At 40.1% G+C, this 18966-nt stretch overlaps 1 protein-coding gene across 1 annotated transcript in view; it reads right to left on the bottom strand.

Annotated features, from left to right (window-relative positions):
* The window catches only part of plcb3 (phospholipase C, beta 3 (phosphatidylinositol-specific)), a 67705-nt gene extending 50345 nt beyond the window's left edge, over nucleotides 1-17360 (bottom strand). The window contains exon 1 of the mRNA XM_036596548.1: nucleotides 16622-17360. Within this exon, the coding sequence (XP_036452441.1) occupies nucleotides 16622-16720 (99 nt within the window). The 5' untranslated portion in view covers nucleotides 16721-17360. The remainder of the gene's footprint in view (nucleotides 1-16621) is intronic.
* Between the last annotated feature and the right edge of the window lie 1606 nt (nucleotides 17361-18966).

Raw genomic sequence — 18966 nt, 5'->3', positions numbered from 1 at the left:
TACTGCCTTTTACAGAGCAAGGATGTCCCCAAATCAGGGAACAAGAGAGCACACTTCTTTTGTTTGGCTTATGTCCCTCTTCTCTTTACTTTTAAAATCTGTAATCAGTTCATTTCCTTTTATGGTTGTGTTGTTTGATGAATCAATATCTCTTCGCTAAGGGGCAAACATTGGGAACCAGCTGTATGAACGTTCACAGGCAGACTAAGTATTATGAATGTGTTTACTAAATTAAGGCTCACATATTACTAAATCAAAACTGGTTCACCCCAGCATTTTTTTTGCATTTTACATTGGGCTAAATACCTACTAAATATTTGCACCTCCTGCTTAAGCATGTCTAAAAGATGGTAAAATCTAAGAGAACAACATACACTGGGGTTCCAAAGGTTTTTTTTATCTAAACCTGGAAACAAACAACAAAATGTTTCTTGGTCACTATTAAATTTAAGCAAATTTGTGACCTTTATACTTTTGTACAAAAAGTTATTTTTGGTCTTGTCTCTTCCATTGAAGCATGTGACTCTCAGGTGGATCTGATCTATTCATCAGAGGCTCTTATACAAACTTGTGGAGTCCATGCCAGCTCGACTGCATGTTGTCATCAACGCAAAAGGGGGAGATGCCAAATACTGAGAAGTTCAGAATTTCATGTAAATATTTCAAAGATTCTACTCTTCAAACTGTTATGCTGTTCATATAATTAGTTTTTTTCTCCATGGAAAGCTGTTACTAGCTAAGACATTACTCATGTATTAGTGGTGCAACTGAATTTGGTGAAATCCACACACATACCTGATGCAGCCCAGCCCAATTCCACTATTTTCCACTATCCTTTAAGCAACTGTCCCCTTACACTGTTTTTCACATATTCCCACCAACACACCACTGGGGCAAAACCCCCATGCGATGTAGGCTCTTTAGACAATAAATAAACAAAAAAACGGCTGATGTACTGGCTGTGCGCGGGCACCTTGAACAGCTGCTGCTGGGCAGACAGCACATCGCTTGGTTTTGTTTATTTATTGTGTAAATAAATCCAGGGGCGTTGACAAATGAGAAAATCAACTGCTGAGCATTGATTATATTTATGGCTTCTTGGAAAGAAAACATGCACTAATTGCCAAAACGTGTGCATATTTTTCTCTCTTTATTTCTCCCTCACACATGAAACATACACACAAACAAATGTATTCAGCTGATTTGTTTGTATTTGCATAAACACAAACATATTACTGTATTGTGGTTGTTGAATGACCTGAGCAGTGTTCACTACACAAAGGCTCTGTACAGAGGCCATCGGCAACAGGCGCCTTCAGATGGACCATTTCAATATGAAAGAGAGAGGTTGAGAGAAAATAAGAAAGAAACAGAAGAAGCAGAGAAAGGGAGACAGACAGAAAAGGAAAAAGAGAAAGAGAGAAAAGGCAGTAAGAGAGCAGGAGATAGAAAGCAAGGCAGAGAGAGAGAGAGAGAGAAAGATAAACAGAGAGAAAAAGAACTGTCTCTTTTTAAAGGAGCGGGAGAGAGAGAGAAAGAGAAAGAGTGAAGAATGTGAAAGAAAGCATGAAGACAGAGAAAGACAGACAGGAAGAAAGAGAGAGAACAGAAGAGAGAAAATGAGAGAGAAAGAGAAAAGTTGGAGATAAGAAAAGAATGTTAGAAGAAAAGAAAGAAAAAGAGAAAGAAGGGAGAATGTGAGACAGAAAGAAGGAAAGAGAAAGAAAGAGGAGGAGGGAAGAAAAGAGAATAAACAAGAGAAAGTGGAGGGTGGGAGCAAGATAGAGAAGGAGAGAGAAACAGAGAGAGAGTAAGAGAGAGAGAAATGTGAAAGAAAGCAGGAAGACAGAAAGAGACAGCAGAAGACAGAGAGAAAATGAGAGAGAGAGAAAGAGAGGGGAGAGATAAGAAAGAATGTGAGAGAAAAGAAGAAAAAAGAGAGAAAGAAGGGAGAATGTGAGACAAGGAGAAGAAAAGAGAGAGAGATATAAAAAAAAGAAAAAGAGAGGAGGAGAGAGAGAGGAAAAGAGAATAAAAGAGTGAAAGAGGAGGGTGGGAGCAAGATGAAGGAGAGAAAAAGAAAGAGAGGACAAGGGGAGAGGGAGACAAAAAACACAGAAAAGGGAAAGAAGGAGAGACAGAGACACAGAGAGAGAGAGAGAGAGAGAGAGAGAGAGAGAGAGAGAGAGAGAGAGAGAGGAAGAAAAGAAGAAGGAAAGAATAAGTGAGTGAAATAAGAAGACAGAGAAAAGGAGGAGGGGAAGAGAGAGGCGGAAGGAAGGAAAAGGGTGAGTAGAAGAGGAAGAGAAGGAGGGAGTTGCCTTGACATATTGCCTTGTCTTTTCATCTTCTCACAGATTAGCTCATATACTTATTACCCCCGGTGTGTGTGAGTGTGCGCGTTAGTGGGGGGCTCCGCGTTTAACCTTTAGCCCACAGCTCTCTCTCTCTCTCTCTCATTAGAGACTGTTAATGTACACAGCTGAGTAACGATCTACATCAGCCCCTCAGCACCCCCCACACTCACTGGCCTTCAGCAAATAAGCTTTAATGATCCGTCTCTCCATCTCTGTCTTTATTGTCTCACACAAACTTTCATTATCTCATGTTCTACATTTGTACACATCACTGTTTGTCAATGACACTGATGAGAGCTAAGAATGCACACAAATATAAACAAGCAATTCTGCTTCACAAACAGCAACATCAGGCATCTGACCACACATACAAACTCTCTCATACTGATTAATACATGCAGTTTCATGAGTAGTAGTGGGTGATATGGCAAACATCTGACATTATAAGACATTTCATGATCACCATTATCGCTGCTGTCGGAACAAAACCTTGTATCTCCATTTTTCAGTTTTTGACACTTGAAAATGCCTGTTGTTCTTTACATTGTGTGTGAATTTCATGACGAATGGACCAAAAGAAGTGGCCCAAAATTACTTGGAAAAAGGTCTGGTTCCATAGACTTACATTAAAAGTAAAGTGTGTTTTTTTCCTTCTTCTGTAAAGTTATCATTTTGGAGATACGAGGTTTTGTTCCAACAGCAGCGATATGCATCATGATATTAAGTATTTCGGAGGGATGATCAGTTGGAATTAACATTTTTTGGCTACAATCAAAGATATTTCTAGATATTCACCCTGAAGACTGTTTTTGTACCATAAAAGTAACTTTTTTCATCATAAGTGTTTTTTTGATTACCGTGATGTGTGTATGAGTCACTTAATTCACACCAATATTAATTGACTTATTCTCTTGTTGGTTGTAATATAGCACCATTTCGATAACTCACATTTACAGCTAGCCAGGCTGAAGTTTACAAAGTAAACAACGAGAGAATCCCATACTGCCCATATAAATTCAACACAGTCAATTTTTGGATGTTTCTTTGCACAGAATCATCAACAATGTGCTACAGAGGTCATGCAAAAACAAGACATTTTAATTTTATTGTGTCTTCTACGTCTGGTTTGCACAACGTTGAACTGTATTGAATTAACTGTGTCATCCATTCACTTTTTAGTGGTAGTTACAACTAGCCCCCTAGTCTGTTACAACTAACTCCGCCTATGGGATGTTGAAGCATTTATACACGCTGTGCTTTTGGCTCAGTGGTTCACAAATGGCACTGGAAAGTCTATGTTTCATTAGAAGCAGAGATGTGTAGGTTGCTTGCATAAAAAGTACTAATCTTGGTCAAATATTTTTAAAACTATTAAGCGAAAAACAGATTTTTTTTAGATTGAGCCCCACTGTCCAGTACTGACAGGATCTAATCTATGCTCACAAAAGCACACTGAAACATAATTCATCACAATAATGACACAATAATATGACAATGTCCATCCCTACTCAGAAGCTCTCTTAAACTCACTTTCTGGCCAAAACACAGAGCATTCTCCATTTTCCACAAACACACACCCCCGCACCAAACCTGATCCAGAGATTTACTTAAAGGTCCCGCATCCTACATAACTCTTGTATTGTATGTATTCCCTTGAGGTCCACTTAGAACAAGAGTATGGTTTACGTACTAAGAAGGTTCCTAGTAAATTTTTACATGATCATTTTCCAGCTTCTTGTTATTGTTCATATCTCTTAATTAAACATCCTAGATCTGTTACTGTGCTGACTAATATAAGATAAATTAACTGTTTTCTGATTGGCTGTCCTGTATTGTGACTCATTCAAAAACACTCACAGATGAAACCCAGCTTAGAACTTCAGTGTGAGAGGGCGGAGCTACACTGATAAAGGCTGACTAGGTGGATGTATGTAAATGATTTGGTTCTGGTAATATTATAGAAACCACACACAACAGGCGGTTTTTGCAGCATAGTTTGCCGTATGTATGGACTGGAGAGTGAATAGTATGTTTTAAAAACAATGTTTATTATGTTTAATATATATTTAATATAATGTTTAAACTATACTTCAAACATTTATTAAAAAAAACAATAAACAGTTTTTTCTAATGGGGCCCTGTGTGTGTGTTAGTGTTAAATATGTGAGTATTGAAGTCTCTACCAGGATTGTAAATAGTCTATTAAACAGGCCTTTGAGTAATCTGTCAAAGAGCTTGTCCAGTTTGAGACCTGATGATTCTACAGCAGAACATGACTGCAATATGTGCAATTCTTACATTCTCTCACACACACACAGACACACAATCGCACATACACAGAGGCTAATGCAGAAACTATGTCAGCTATTTCAGTGGGTGAGTTTGTAGGCCTCCTGGCTCTGTTCATATCTGGCTTGCAATATTATCATCCTTTTAAACCCTTACATAGCACACAAACACGCGCACAGACACCGTAAATGCCTGACATTACATTTTTTACTGAAAAAACAAATAAAGCTATAGTTTAGGCAGGGCAGAACTGTTGACTTGTATAGTATCACAAATCTCACTAACACTTGATTAAACTCCACAAAAAAACTTCCTGATTAATCGGCAAAAATGAGTTGGCAGTCTGCATGATGATGACGCATATTTTAAAATTTCCTACTGCTCTTTTTTTGCAGTAAGAAACAACATAATGGACACTTTGATTCCACTCGACTGAATTCTCAATACCGGATTAACAATTCAGTATTCTCACAAAACTTCAAACAAAATTTAAATGAAGAAACATGACTATAATCATGTTGTTGCACAGCTTACTAATATCACTAGAGCTGTAAGGCAGGAGGAGAGCTGGTATGAAGAGCTGATTGGTACTGATCGTGTGCAAACTTTGGTGTCTCAAACAATGCTGCTGTATTAGATTCATAATTAACAGAGTATCCACTCTCTGCAACGCACATTGCATCAGTTTTGCATCGCAAGATCAATGCACTGTTAGCACAAAAGTGCTTACTCCTTTCTCTGTGATAAATAGAGAGGAAAATAAAGAGACAAAATGGAAAAGTAGAGGAATAGGGACAGGACTGTTACTGGCTTTAATGATGAAGTTTAATAATATTTGCACAAATTTTTAAATAGTCATAGTAGAAGCCTGTAGTCTTCCTGCAAAGCAGGTTTGTTTTGCCCTTTTAAAGGGTCCATTTGATGGTAAACTGAGTTTTTCTCAAGCTTTGTCTAATAAAACAGTTGCAGATGTCATATATAAACTGTTAAAGGTTTCAAATATACTGCTTGTGCATAAGTTTAAACAAAGCTTCAAAAACAGCATGATGGTTTTTGATGTCACAAAAACAGACACATTTATATATGTCCACCTATTCAGTGTACAGTTGTTGAAATCTGCCCATTCAAACTGAAGTTATAAGGTTTAAGTTTAGCCCAGACTGCTTTTCAATCAAAACAAGAGCTCATTTACATTTTTCTTAAAAGCACAGCAGCAGATTCCAAGAGATAGAGAGAGGTCATTACATGGTCATGTACACATGAATAATGACTGTTTTTGGTATTTATACCCACACAAACTTTCATGCGCTTTAAATGTTTTAACATGTCTGTAATATCAAAGAATGTCAATATTGGTGACCAATATCATACCAGAAAATTTTCACACCATGCCATCCATAGGAAAAAAAAAGACTGGAGACAGAGGGAGAGACCTTTGAGCAGCCATGAAATGATCGTACTGATTTACTGCAGCCACACTGCCTCCCTGCCAAGACCTGCATGTCCCAGCGGCATAAAACAAACACACACCCATACACAAACAGCACACGGTCTCCCTCCTGAACAACTCCACAAGACAGCCTGGGGGGGGGAGGAAGAGCTGGAAGGAGGGTGCAAAGGTCAAATACACCCACATGTGAATAGTGGGAACTTAAGGCTGACATTAAAACTGGCTTTTTATTGTGAGCTGCCCTTCAATCATTCACTCGCTCTCACCTCAGCGTCAATGCGTGGCACCGTGTTTCTATGGGTGGTGAGAAATCCACTGACACTGAAGCAAGAGCTCCAACAAGGATAAAGCTGCACCACAGGGCCTCCTGGAGGAGGTGTGGTACATGGCCCAAAAACAGCTTGAAAGTGTCTCCAAAAGGGCTGCGCCAACCTCAAAACTGCTTCAGAGAGAGCCTCCTGGAGGAGCTGCTCCACAGGGCACATACACTGTTTCAGCTGGCCTCCTGAATGAGTTATGCCACAGGGCCCACAAACTGTTTCAGAGGGCCTCCTGAAGGAGCTGTACCATAGGGCCCACAAACAGCTTCAAAGCCCCTCCTAATGGGCTTTGCCACAGGAACACATAACTAATTCAGAGGGTCACCTGAAGGAGCTGCACCACAGGGCACAAAAACTGCTTCAGAGGGCCTCCTGCAGGAGCTGTACTATAGGGTTTGCAAAAAGATTCAGAGTGCCTAATGAAGGAGCCAAGCCACACAGCCCAGAAACATCTTCAGATGGCCACCTCACGGAGCTGCAGTACAGGGCCCAGAAATGAGCAGCCAGGTGCATACTCTGATTCAGCAGCAAGATAAATAAGCAAGTTTGTGTAGGCGCATGTTCAACTTCAAGTGTTTGCATGTGTTTATACGTATGCATGCGCACAGATGCTGGACTTCTATCTTCCTGCATTTTTTTTAACTTTTTTTTTTTACACTCATATTCCAAAATGCCTTTACTTACTGTGTTCACATGAGTTCACATGAGAGATCAGTTTTAATGCAGTTCACAAGTCAATTTAGAAGCGAAACTTAACTTCTGGAAGCACAGGATTTCCAGAGCTTTGGCAAAAAAGCCCTATTAAGGCGAAATGAGGCGACGCTGAGGCTCTGTCTGTGAGTATCTAATACAACCAGCCAAAGTCACAAACCAGCTAACGCTAACATCCTCTAAAAGTGCAAAATCAGAATCTGTGCTTTCTTCCTGGCACAGCCCAAAACATGCCATGCACAGTGCCTGCCACATAAAATACCACATCTTTCAGGCATATGTGCACAGTCTATAGTGTGCGAGTGAGTTCTGTAGTACATGTGTGTCTGTCCTCGTGGTAAACAGGATGCATGTGTGGGCTACAAGGAGGGGACGAGGTAAACACTCGAAGAAGGCAGGACAAAAAAGGGACCAATTGAGTGAGTAATAAAGAGAGAGAGAGTGATGAGGGGAAGAGAAGAGAGGAGACTGCCATTTTTCCACTGGGCAGAGTGGTACAGCACGGTTAGAAATCCATGATCATACATTTTGTTGTCATTTCCGTTGCCAAGTAAACCATACTATACCTGAGCACCCGTGCTGAATTTGGTTACCCTTCTTGTTGGAGTACCAAGTGTGGAGCTAGTAATAGTGCAAACCACTCATTGATCAAATACAATCATTATGCAATCACCCAGCAGAGTCACTGAAGTCAGCTGACCGATATAAAAACTGTAGCTAACCAGAATCACTGTTGGTGACGCAAAAAACAAATGCAGGAAAAGGTAAATCAGAGCTTGAAGCTCCTTGCTGTTACAATTTTTTGTGCTTACTGTTAACACTAGATTTAAGTGAAACATCAGGTGATCACACAAGCCAAAGAGAACTCCACCGACTTTTACATACAAGTTCTGCGATGTGATGGGAAAAGGACAAAAGCACTCGATCAGGGTACGGATAGTTCTGCGTTCAGATTTGTAACCGTACCGAGCTGTACGATCCTGCCCAGCAGATAAAACGCTACAAAACTGTCCCAAAGTGCCTAACGAGGCATGTTTTTGTTGGAATTCACTAGAATTGGTATCGGCCATATCAAGCCTGATTCCATCCCAATATTTTGTTATAAGGCTATTTTTCTCCACTGAGGTCACTGCATATCACTGTACAACTGACACAAAAGAACAGCATCCATGACGTGTGGCTAAGAGCTACATTTTCAGAAGTTAACAAGCAGAAGTTAGAGTGGAAAAAGAAAACAGCCTGCCAGGCATTTGTAATATCTCCATTGCCAAGTAAGCAAGCCACCATCAAAACGTGTTAATCTAGAAACAATTTGTGTGGGTATTACGCAGTTAGCAGTAAAAGTAACAGCAGATTTACAACTGATTATTTCTCTATTCCACTCTGCAATAGTATAGGATAAGGTTATGTCCTATTTCAATTCATAAAAGTTAAGAAAGCTCTAGCAACCGGATCTGGATTGGTTTAACATACTTTAATATAGACGAAGTGCATTAAAAATACATTATTATGTCTACTTGTAATTCTGCTACTGTATGTCCTTATCAGCTACCAATTATCAGCACTTTTCAATAGACAGTCCTCTCAAACATCTCAAAATTTCCAAGATCACTCACTGATTAGGCCACTCAAAGAACCATTAAAAATGTGAGGCCATTACAGCAGAGCCTTGTTTCAGTCATTCTCTGTAATGCTTCCTGAATGAGCAGTGCCTGACTCCTAGAACAGTCACACCACACAGATCCAGATAGGAAGAGCAAGTCAGGGCAGGATGCAGTATTAAGTAATTTTGTCCAAAGGAAAACCTTGATTTACCAGTACCAGTACCAGCCAATGAGGAGATGGTTGCAGAGGATCATGTTCCAAACGTGGAATGTGTGTAAGTACTGCATCTCAAACAGACCAACACAAGAGCAATTTGGTGATTTCCCTGCACAAACAAACCTGATTCAACTCTGGTGCATTATCAGACTTCATGGTTGTGTAAGAGCAGGGAAATTACCAACCTGTGGTGGCCAGGTTTATTTATCATTATCACAATATTGTCCTGTGGCACAGAAAGCTGCAATATGTAAATGAAAACCATGCTGTAAGCACTTTGACCAATCTCACACATTTACTTACACATTAGTGTACTGTGTGTGTTTCAACAAGGCATCTTTTTATGTAAAATAATGCACACAAATATTAACAGAGTTAGCTAAGCGTGAACTAACATACACTTAAGGTCAAAAGTTTGCAGACACCTGCTCATCCAGGGTTTCTTCTTAAATCTAGCTACATTTGCTGCAGTAACAGCCTATTCTCTTCTAGGAAGGCTTTACTCTAGATGCTGTAAGGATTTGATTGCACTCAGCCTTAAAAGTATTAGTGAGGTTAGGAACTGATGTTGGATGATTGGTTCTGGATCATAAACACTGCTCCAATTGATCCCAAAGGTATTCAATGGTGCTTCATCACTCCCAAGAACACAGTTCCACCGCTCCACAGGCCAATGATGGGGGGGGCAACACTTCACACCAAGACTATACAAGCTGTGTGTGTGCAATTAAACACCTGTGTCAGCAATGGGTTCATCTTAAAATCTGAATTGACTACTTACAAGAGGTATCAGGATACCTTCAGAGTGTATTTTCAACAAATGGCGAGGTTCTTTACACAATATGATTCTGTCCATAATATGAAGCTCTGCCATTCTCAGTTAAGTCTAATACAACTACAAATGTGACCTTCAAATACAAAGAAATAAGGAGGGGGGCTTCTATCTAAAATCAGCTGGGATTAATCTAATGTGAACCAGCAAAAGAGAGAGAGCGGCAGACAGATAGAGAGAGAAACCTCAAACTTGAACCAGAAATAGAGAGAGAAAGAGAGAGAGACGGACAGAAAGAGAGCAAACCGATGAAGAGAAGGAGATAGCAAGAAACAGAGAGAGAGAGAGAGAGACAGACAGACAGGGAGAAAGGGAGACAAATAGATAGAGAGAGAAAGAGAGGAAGAACGTTTGGCTCCCAGACGTAATCTAGATCAGGAAGTTATTTGGGGAGAGATATACACACAAAGCCACATGCAAACCCAAACAAAGACACACCACACTCACACACTCACACACTCATACGAACAGCGCACTCCGAGTCTCTGAGTAAAAAACTCAACATATTAGTGGCAGTTCAAAGTACATCCTACAGCACTGTACAAAGTCTGGATATACATCATGAACAGACACAATGAATTAGAAAATTATAGATCTCTCTCTCTCTCTCTCACACACACACACACACACACACACACACACACAGATCATATGACTGAACATGTGTAACATTCCTACACATTCAGTATCTGTTTTTCTAGGGCCTATTTCCACATTGTAGTCATTCGCACGCACTTAAACACAGCCTGCACACAAAATAGTAAGACAACAACAATGGCATTCATACACAGAGGAGAAGTTCTGTGTGTACACACTTAAAGTAAGTACAGTTACTCTGCAAAACACTATATTTTGCAAAACAAAAGCATCTTAAATGAAGGCAATACATCTAATATTTTTCATAATGAGACTGAAAATGCCATTAATCAAACTTATTTATAGTAACTGTGCTAAAATCCCTGCATTTCATTCATCTGATAATGATCACCGCTTTCCAGGATTATCTCAATTACCATTAGCAGTGTAATCATTATCACCTTGAAATCAACCACTTCGACAATATGAAAAGCAGTAATGTCAATAAAATACCTAAGTAAAATGAGCAGAGGACAGGCTGAAGAGGATTTGTTTATGGTATTTTTCATGCTTTCTAAATGTTCACTACCGAAGCCAATGCTTCAGCAATAAATACTCCCTGGAAGTAAGTGTTCCTCATAGAGTTTCACTTTCCACCATTTTTAAGGTCAAATCTATATATTTGACTTCTGCAGAGAAAACACATCAATCTTTATTGACATAATGCATTCTTCTTTCAAAAAGCTTTTGTTTTGCCAATTTCTATCATGAACATAATGCTGATTTTTGATAGCGTCTCAATGGCAATCACTGTAATACGTTAGCACCAAGCTAACTGAGGTTTACATTCACCTCTTCAAACTGGATTTAATGCTTCTTATAGCAGTGCTACATAAATGAGAACATTTGAATATTGTAGGACATACATTTAACACATTCCTTATTCTGTTTGTAGCTTTTCAGTGAATTCTTCAGTAAATATTTTATCTTGAAGCTTTACCCTGAATATTGCTGAAGAGCCCTCAATCTGCCAAGATAGTCAGTTGAGAGCTAGTTTACTTTTCAGATGGCTATATGAATGTTCGGATACACATATTTGCATAGCTATATAAATTTCTATGAATAATGGACCAAATAGCCTAGGTTATTTTAGTCACAAAAAATAAATGAAAACCTACCCATGAATGTATATATGCCTTTTTGAGAATATGCTGACACTGCATCCAAAGACAAGCGTTCAATTTAAAGTGTAAGGAGAGAGTATTAATACAGCAGCCTAGTAGTTTCACTTTGCTGTGTAGGCTATGTAGCGATGTCGTCAACAAGCTACTTCTCTGTACATATACGTGGTGCTTCTGTGGGTGTTTTGATGAATCAAGCTGTTCATTTAATCTGACAAAAGTAAAACATTTTGGTCAAGGTAACCCAGGCCAATCTTTAACTATGTCACATGACTGCCTGACCATTGTATTTTTAACATATTAAAAGGCACATAACAATTACAGTAAGTAGCCATATAATTGCAATACCTGTATTTTGTCCATATAGTGCAGCCCTAATTTCTGCCCTACTCTTGATTTTTCTAACAATTTCTTTAATCTCTGCTCCTGAAACTGACTTAACTCCTCCAATCTTTCCTCAAATATCTCTCCTTATTTGCCCTCTGTGTGAAACCCCTCACACACACACTCCTTTTGCTCTGCTCACTTTCTTTTCCCTTCACATGCTACACACTTCCTCTGAGTGGTGGTCATCTCTCCATTCTCCATGGAGAAAAAGCCTCATGTTGTTTCTTGCAATTCACACAGTTAATCACAACCGTAAAACTTCCTGGGAATTCCCTTCAAGAGAGAGAGACAGATTATGGATTATGAAGTCATCATATCTCTCTCTCTCTCTCTCTCTCTCTCTCATCACAGCTCCTCAGATTGTTTGGACAGTGAAGTTCTCCAAGCTCTGAGACAACAGTGGACTTTACTATACACTGGAGACAACTCACAAAAACATTTACATTTACATGCCAACATGCACCAGAAAAAGTTATATAAGAGCAGGTCTGTGCTTTGACATGCTCAAACACACCACACACACACACAAACACCCAAAACTGAATCCATCAACTTGTATTATTCCATTCCATTAAATGTTCCAGCAGGATGAGGTGTCTGCGTGAGTTTGTGTGCATGTGTTTTAGGATCTTGCCACTTTCCCACTTCAGCAAACACCAGTGCTTACACTAATTCCAGTCATTTACTCGTCCGTAAAAAGCAGAATACGTTGGCGAGCTGATAGTGTTGACTGGGCCATGGCTACTGTACTGAGCTGCACTAGAACAGTGGGCTTAAACTATTAAGCTGACACCAATTAAATTGTGCTGTACCCAATTAACATGTGTTTAAAGGACATGTTCACAACTTAGATTTCTCTGTCCTGTGTGGACATGACCAGGGCTCAATCTGAGCGAGGAATGCAAAAGATGGCATAAACTGTCCACATATTTTTATCCTCTATTGATAAAAGATGCACACCAGCCAAAATGTAAAAATTAACGATCACTACATCTGTTGTAAACATGCCTACTCTCCTCTTGGTGCCACAGGAATCTCTAGAGTGGGATTTGTTATTTAAAGCCTAGGAAAACCCCCTTCTGACGATACATCTTGAACGTGGGAATAACTTTTGAAAAACTACACTGGCTTTGGAGCAGATCCTTGAGGGGAGGCTACTAGAATTTTTTTTCTCCACTAGCTGGCTAATGCAAAAGGAAGTCTGATAGCAAACGTTACTGCTAGGAAGTCAAAGTCAAACATCACTTCTGTTTTTATTTGTCACTACATCAGTGGTTATACTAGAAGTCTGGATTTCTTCATTGCCATGGCGGAGGGGGGTTCCAATGGTCCCAATGGTTGTTTGATGTATTTGCATAATGCATGCTAGGTACTGTATTGAGTGAACAATGATGAAAACACAAAACCAATATAAACTGAGTGAGGCAATACTGAGCTACACAATACTGCACAACAAGACAAATAACATTAACTACTAGTTTTAGGCCAAAATGCCCCCTTAGTATAATTTTGGGAAATTTTATGATGCAGAATTGAGAATTGCTTATATTTCACTATATAAACACATGGGTATTCTATTCCCAGTAAAAGATGAGAGACAGCTGAAAATTATATTTGTCCTATGCTAAAAAAGTACAAAATAAGTATAACAACTCTAGCCTCTTCACATTTATTTGGACCCCCCATCCCCTGATTTTTCTTTTTAACAATTTGACCACCGAACATGACCACAATATTTAGATCACTTGATCATCTCAGCCCAGTGCGTGAGCAGTGAGTGAGTGGGTGTGTAAGCTAAATGATAAAGGAGGAAGAAAGAGTGTGTTAATATTAGAAATGAAACAACAAGATGTCTAGGTCACAAGGAATCCAGTAGGACCTGAATTTATATGGCCAGCTATTCTGTCAGCGAGCTATCCTGCAGCTGCAGTGCACTTATGTGCATGCTGTGTGTAACAGAGGAACAGATGCACATATATCCAGTCATACCTAACACAGCGCCTGTGTGAGTAGTGATATTGTTAAAAATCAATATCGTGATATTTTCCTATATGAATTTATGTTGACGTCAAATAATATTTAAGTTTGCAAAGATACAGTTACAGAGAGCATGCTTCCTGAGTGTTGCTAAAAGTATAATATATAATCTTATAAACCAGACATAGCTTGATTTGATTGGACTATTTTGTTGTAAAGAAGTCCAACCAAAGGGAGAAATTTCCAAATCACAAGAGTTACAATTTTAAGTATAGCCTACACTATCAACAATGGAGTTGATATTGTCAATAAGTGGGGAAATTCAACCTAATAACACAGAGCTTGTGAACTGTCTGTCAGTGAATTAGACTAATCAGAAACAACCAAACAGCCATGTGCTGTAAGATCACAATCGCAACCAATTGCGTTCAAGCTTCAAGTCAGACAAAATAAATATGCTGGTCTTCATGGTTAAAAAAAAAACAGACCTGCACCTTAATTTATAAAAAATAGTTGCAACATAGACCACAGCTGCCATACTGTTCAGAAAAATGGCAATTAGATACTGCCCAAACGGCTCAGCCCTAATTTGAACTCTTCATTCACAAAACAAATTACATAGCTTCTATTATCTATCAAAACCATTGAAATTAAATAAGTATTGTTATGTGACACCAGTAACAATATCAGTATAGATGACAATAACGACAGAGAACATATCTTCAAGTGCTACAATATTTCACCCAGTACTATCTGAGTGTATGCCTTCAGGTGTAGTTGCTGCTGTTGAGGAAGGGAGAAGAAACAAACTTTCACCACAGATAACCGATATCTGATCTGTTATCAAACCAGAGATGGTGTACCTAGCAGTCATCCTGATTTATGAAGCCTTCTGATAACTCTGTATTATTTTCAATAGGTAAATGTTACACTACGTTACAGCCTGTTCTTATGGTCTCCCCCTGCCCCACACACTTACTGGAGCATGTCTCCTAAGAAGACCTGACACCATCTTTACAGGCCATGCAAGTACATTAACACGAGCCACTCAGCACTCGTGGGTTGCAAAGTTAATTATTAATGACACACTGCTCTTGTAAGACGCACAGCCTTTGCTAGCCAACCTCCTTGTGCTTACACAACAATGTGGTTGACAGTAGATGGGCTTACTTCACATGAACTGCCACAGCTGCAATGGCAGCAATTACTGCATTAGTCCATCACTCGGACAGCAGACGGTTAAAAGGTGAATACAAGCTCGACAGTGGCTAATTCTTAAGGCTTGGATACCTCCTTAACAATAAACCGTCTCTCAACATGACTGACACACACACACGCACAGACACTCCACTGCTGCCAGGAGAGCAGAGACTAGACGGAAGAATCCTGTGGAGATGGAAGGGGTGGGCAGTGTGAATATATTTCATCAAGACTGTGATTTAAATAAATTTATAGTGGAGTAAGCTTTTCTGAGCATACTCTGGATATGATCAGAGCTTAAAGAACGCTGACCAACTCCATGTCTCATTACAAAGAGAGCATAATTAGTCGTGTTTAAGTGGATTCAGTTCAGCATGGTATGTGAAGTGCTAAATATAAACTACTGCAGGCTATTCCTTTATTACAGTAAGTTTTTAAATGTGACACTGTTAGTAAGCTTTATCTGTTCCTTATCAAACTTCAGAAAAACTAAATATTGTGATGCACTTTGCAAATCATGAAAATGTCAAGTATTGTGATACTATACTGTGAATTTCTCCATTGTGGGACTAACAGAAGATCATCTTGTCTTATCTTATCTTATTATACTTCTGCTGTATTACCCAGCCCTCCACTCTTAGCATAAAGGGTTCTATACAGTGCTGAAAAAATGGTCTTTAACAATACCAAAAGCCTTTGTGGTGCTATATAAAACAATTTTAAGAGGCTTCCTACAATAAATCATAAACAACTGGTTTCTCATCATAGAAAAAACATCTGACCACACAAGGAACCATGTATGCATTCAAATGGTTTCTTTGAGTGTTCAAGGTTCTATACAGACCCATTACATTTACTAAAGAGCCCTTGAAGAACCATTTTTAAGAGTTGTAGGTGATGGTGTTTTCACGACAATAACCGATGGACTAACGTTGAGAAAGTCACAACAGATTTGTTTTCAGATATAACCCCGTGTGCTAAACCAGCTGACCTTCTGGACGGTTTAAAGTACCACAGTGTTGTGTTGACAGGACAGTAAAAGCACCAACTCTCCGTATCTGCTGCCAACTCTAACCTTCTCCTCGATTTTCTAACTTATCAAATGCACAACAAGTAAACAAACAGCTAGCGAGAGAGAGAGAGAGAGAGAGACAGAGAGAGAGAGAGAGACTGACTTGTCCAACGAAAACTTTTCTGAAAGCGGCCGTTAAAACCTGACAGTGAGAAAAACTTGTTTGACAAGAATGCAGTTGGCTCGGAGACACTAGAAACTAGAACGGCATTTAAGTTAACTTAGCTCGTTAGCAGTCGGCTCGGCTTTCTGCCTGTCAGCCGTGTTTTCACCAAAGCTTTTCCATTTTCCAAACCACTTCAGTGTTCAGCTACGGCTAGTTACACAGCTTCAGTCGGCTACGGTCGTGCCAAACCAGACGACAGAGCCCAACATGGTACTGCACTATCGGGAAACGAGCACCTTTTAGCGCTGCTCGGCTTAACTTACTCGAAGCAGTTCGGCTTACCTCGTCCCATTTGATAAACTTGCTTCCCCGTTTGAGAATTTCATGGACGGCCACAGGTTTGAGCTGGAGCGTGTGTACTCCCGGCTTGGCCCCGGCCATGGCTGCTCCAGCAGCGGGGTGGCTAAGGCGACCTGACCGGAGCCCTCAGTTCAACAGCGAGAGAGAGAGAGAGAGAGAGAGAGAGAGAGAGAGAGAGAGAGACAGGGAGAAAGGAGAGAACCTGACTGACGCGAAGGCTGCAACGCTGAGGGCTTAACTGGCTGCTCACAAACTTTGGAAACTGAGAGAGAGAGAGACAGAGAGAGAGAGAGAGAGAGAGAGAGAGAGAGAGAGAGACTATAACTTTGCCGACGTCGCTCGTCCCAGGTCACACATTAACCGTTGCTGGTCGATGGTGCTGTTTAGTATGACTTCTTCTTCTTCGCTACGCTGTTATTCATTTAGTCTGTTATCGTCTCTCCGAGCGGCTGAATGGGTCTTTTCCTTCCCGCCCTCCATCTCTCCGCCTGTTTAATGATGATGTCCTCCTCTCTTTCTTTCCTGTGCTTCGAGAGAAAAAGCTCCGGATAAACTTTCACTTCACTCAACTCGTCGTCGTCCCCGGTGGAAATAGCTCGTCCTTTTCCTTCATGTTCTCTCGAAATAAACAAGACGGAGAGAGAGAGGGAGAGGAGGGCAGGGAGCGAGAAAGACAGGGGGAGGTAAGGAAGTGAGGGGAAAAAAACGAACAGACGGGGGAGTGCTTGTCGTTTTTTTCCTCCTTTTCTTTCTTCCCTGTCTCAGACGAGCTGAGCGTTGTCATTCCTCTCTGCCATAGAGGCGTGTTTAGCTTTACATGGCGGAGCGGAGGAAGGTGAACAGATTGAAAACGTTCTGGTGGCCACACAGAAGTGAAGTCTTTCACTAACTTTTATTATTTCACTGCGCTATAAAACTGAAACAGCCTTCCGAGAAGTATGGCCAGCATGAATCATGTCTGACTGAGCCACATGTAGTCCAAGTTATTTCTGCAGATATAAAAAAAAGACAACAGAATTACTACAGGATTACTGTAAAAACCTTAGATTCACTCAGTTTGTATTCCCAGCAGGATGCTATAAAAGTATTATATGTGGCTGTGAGACAGCTACTTCAGAAATGTTATACAGAGGAGAAACATATTATAGGTTATTATGGAAGAAATACGCAGCACTCCAAAAATGTCATAGTATTACTACATCTTTTTGTAAGAAATGTGAGAACTCTTCTTTTAATCCACAGGTTAGAACATCCTCACATTGTCTTGGGTTCTGTATTGCTGTGAACATGCACATCAGCGTCTGTACCTCGAAACCAGATAGTGATCAGATGACTGTACTGTGGTGTAAGGACAGTCGAATTCTGAGAAAATGTAACCACCTATCAGCCATCATCTCTTGACCGTGGTCTCACCTGCCTGTTCCTTCCTCCTCTTTTTCTCAAGGTAGCTTCTCACTGACTGATAAAACATCACAGAGCCGTTTTCAAGAATTCAGCCGTTCTCAACACTGATAAGATGAAGCGACATGTTATCCGGAAGGTTTACATATAAGGTTGATGTTGCTTAGATAAGACCTTACAACTCATTCCTGTACAACAACTAATTGTATTATGATAAGCGAAAATGTCTCAGAATGCCTTGGTCTGAAGCAGGCATGTCAAACAGGGGACCTTCTGGGCCAAAGTCTTGCAGAGATTTACCCTCATCTAACTCTCTGAATTCAGTTGATGAAGGCCTTGCTAATTAGCTGATGAGCTGAATCAGGTGTGTTAAATGAGGCAGTGTACTGAAGTCTGCAGTGTTTTGGCCTGCGAGGACTGGAGCCTTACACAGAGTCTAAAGTAAGGAAAGTTTATGTAGTTTTGTTATAACTGAAGTTTGCGGGGAGGAACATGCCTGAAACCCCTCCTTCATCCAGTCTAATGCCCTATTAATTCACATCCTCACTTTCCATTCCTGTGACAAAGTGTTCGCAGTCCCCACCACCATCCCATCTCCTCCCTGTTCCTCAGTCCTACATCAGTCCTACTACAGCTATGAGGGGGGTCTGGCCTTCTAGTTACAGGCAGAAGCTGCCCAGAACTCCAGTCTAAGTTCTCAGAAGTCCCCCCCTTCCTCAATCAGTCTCCCCTCATACTAGCACATGTTGAAGGCATGGTCTGAACTCATAAAGTATAGTTATAACTGGGTAGAACATCTGTTTGAATTTTTGATTAACCTATGTGTCATTTTGATACTTTTATTCACAGTAAAACTTTCTATTTCATACTGTTCTGTTAAAAATCAGTAGCCCCCTGTGACCAAAATATCTAATTTAATAATATAT

The sequence above is a fragment of the Colossoma macropomum genome, unplaced genomic scaffold (genome assembly GCF_904425465.1).
Source record: "Colossoma macropomum unplaced genomic scaffold, Colossoma_macropomum, whole genome shotgun sequence".
In the NCBI taxonomy this organism is placed as follows: domain Eukaryota; kingdom Metazoa; phylum Chordata; class Actinopteri; order Characiformes; family Serrasalmidae; genus Colossoma; species Colossoma macropomum.
The sequence above is the reverse complement of the archived record's forward strand: the minus strand, read 5'-3'. Positions and strand labels throughout refer to the sequence as shown.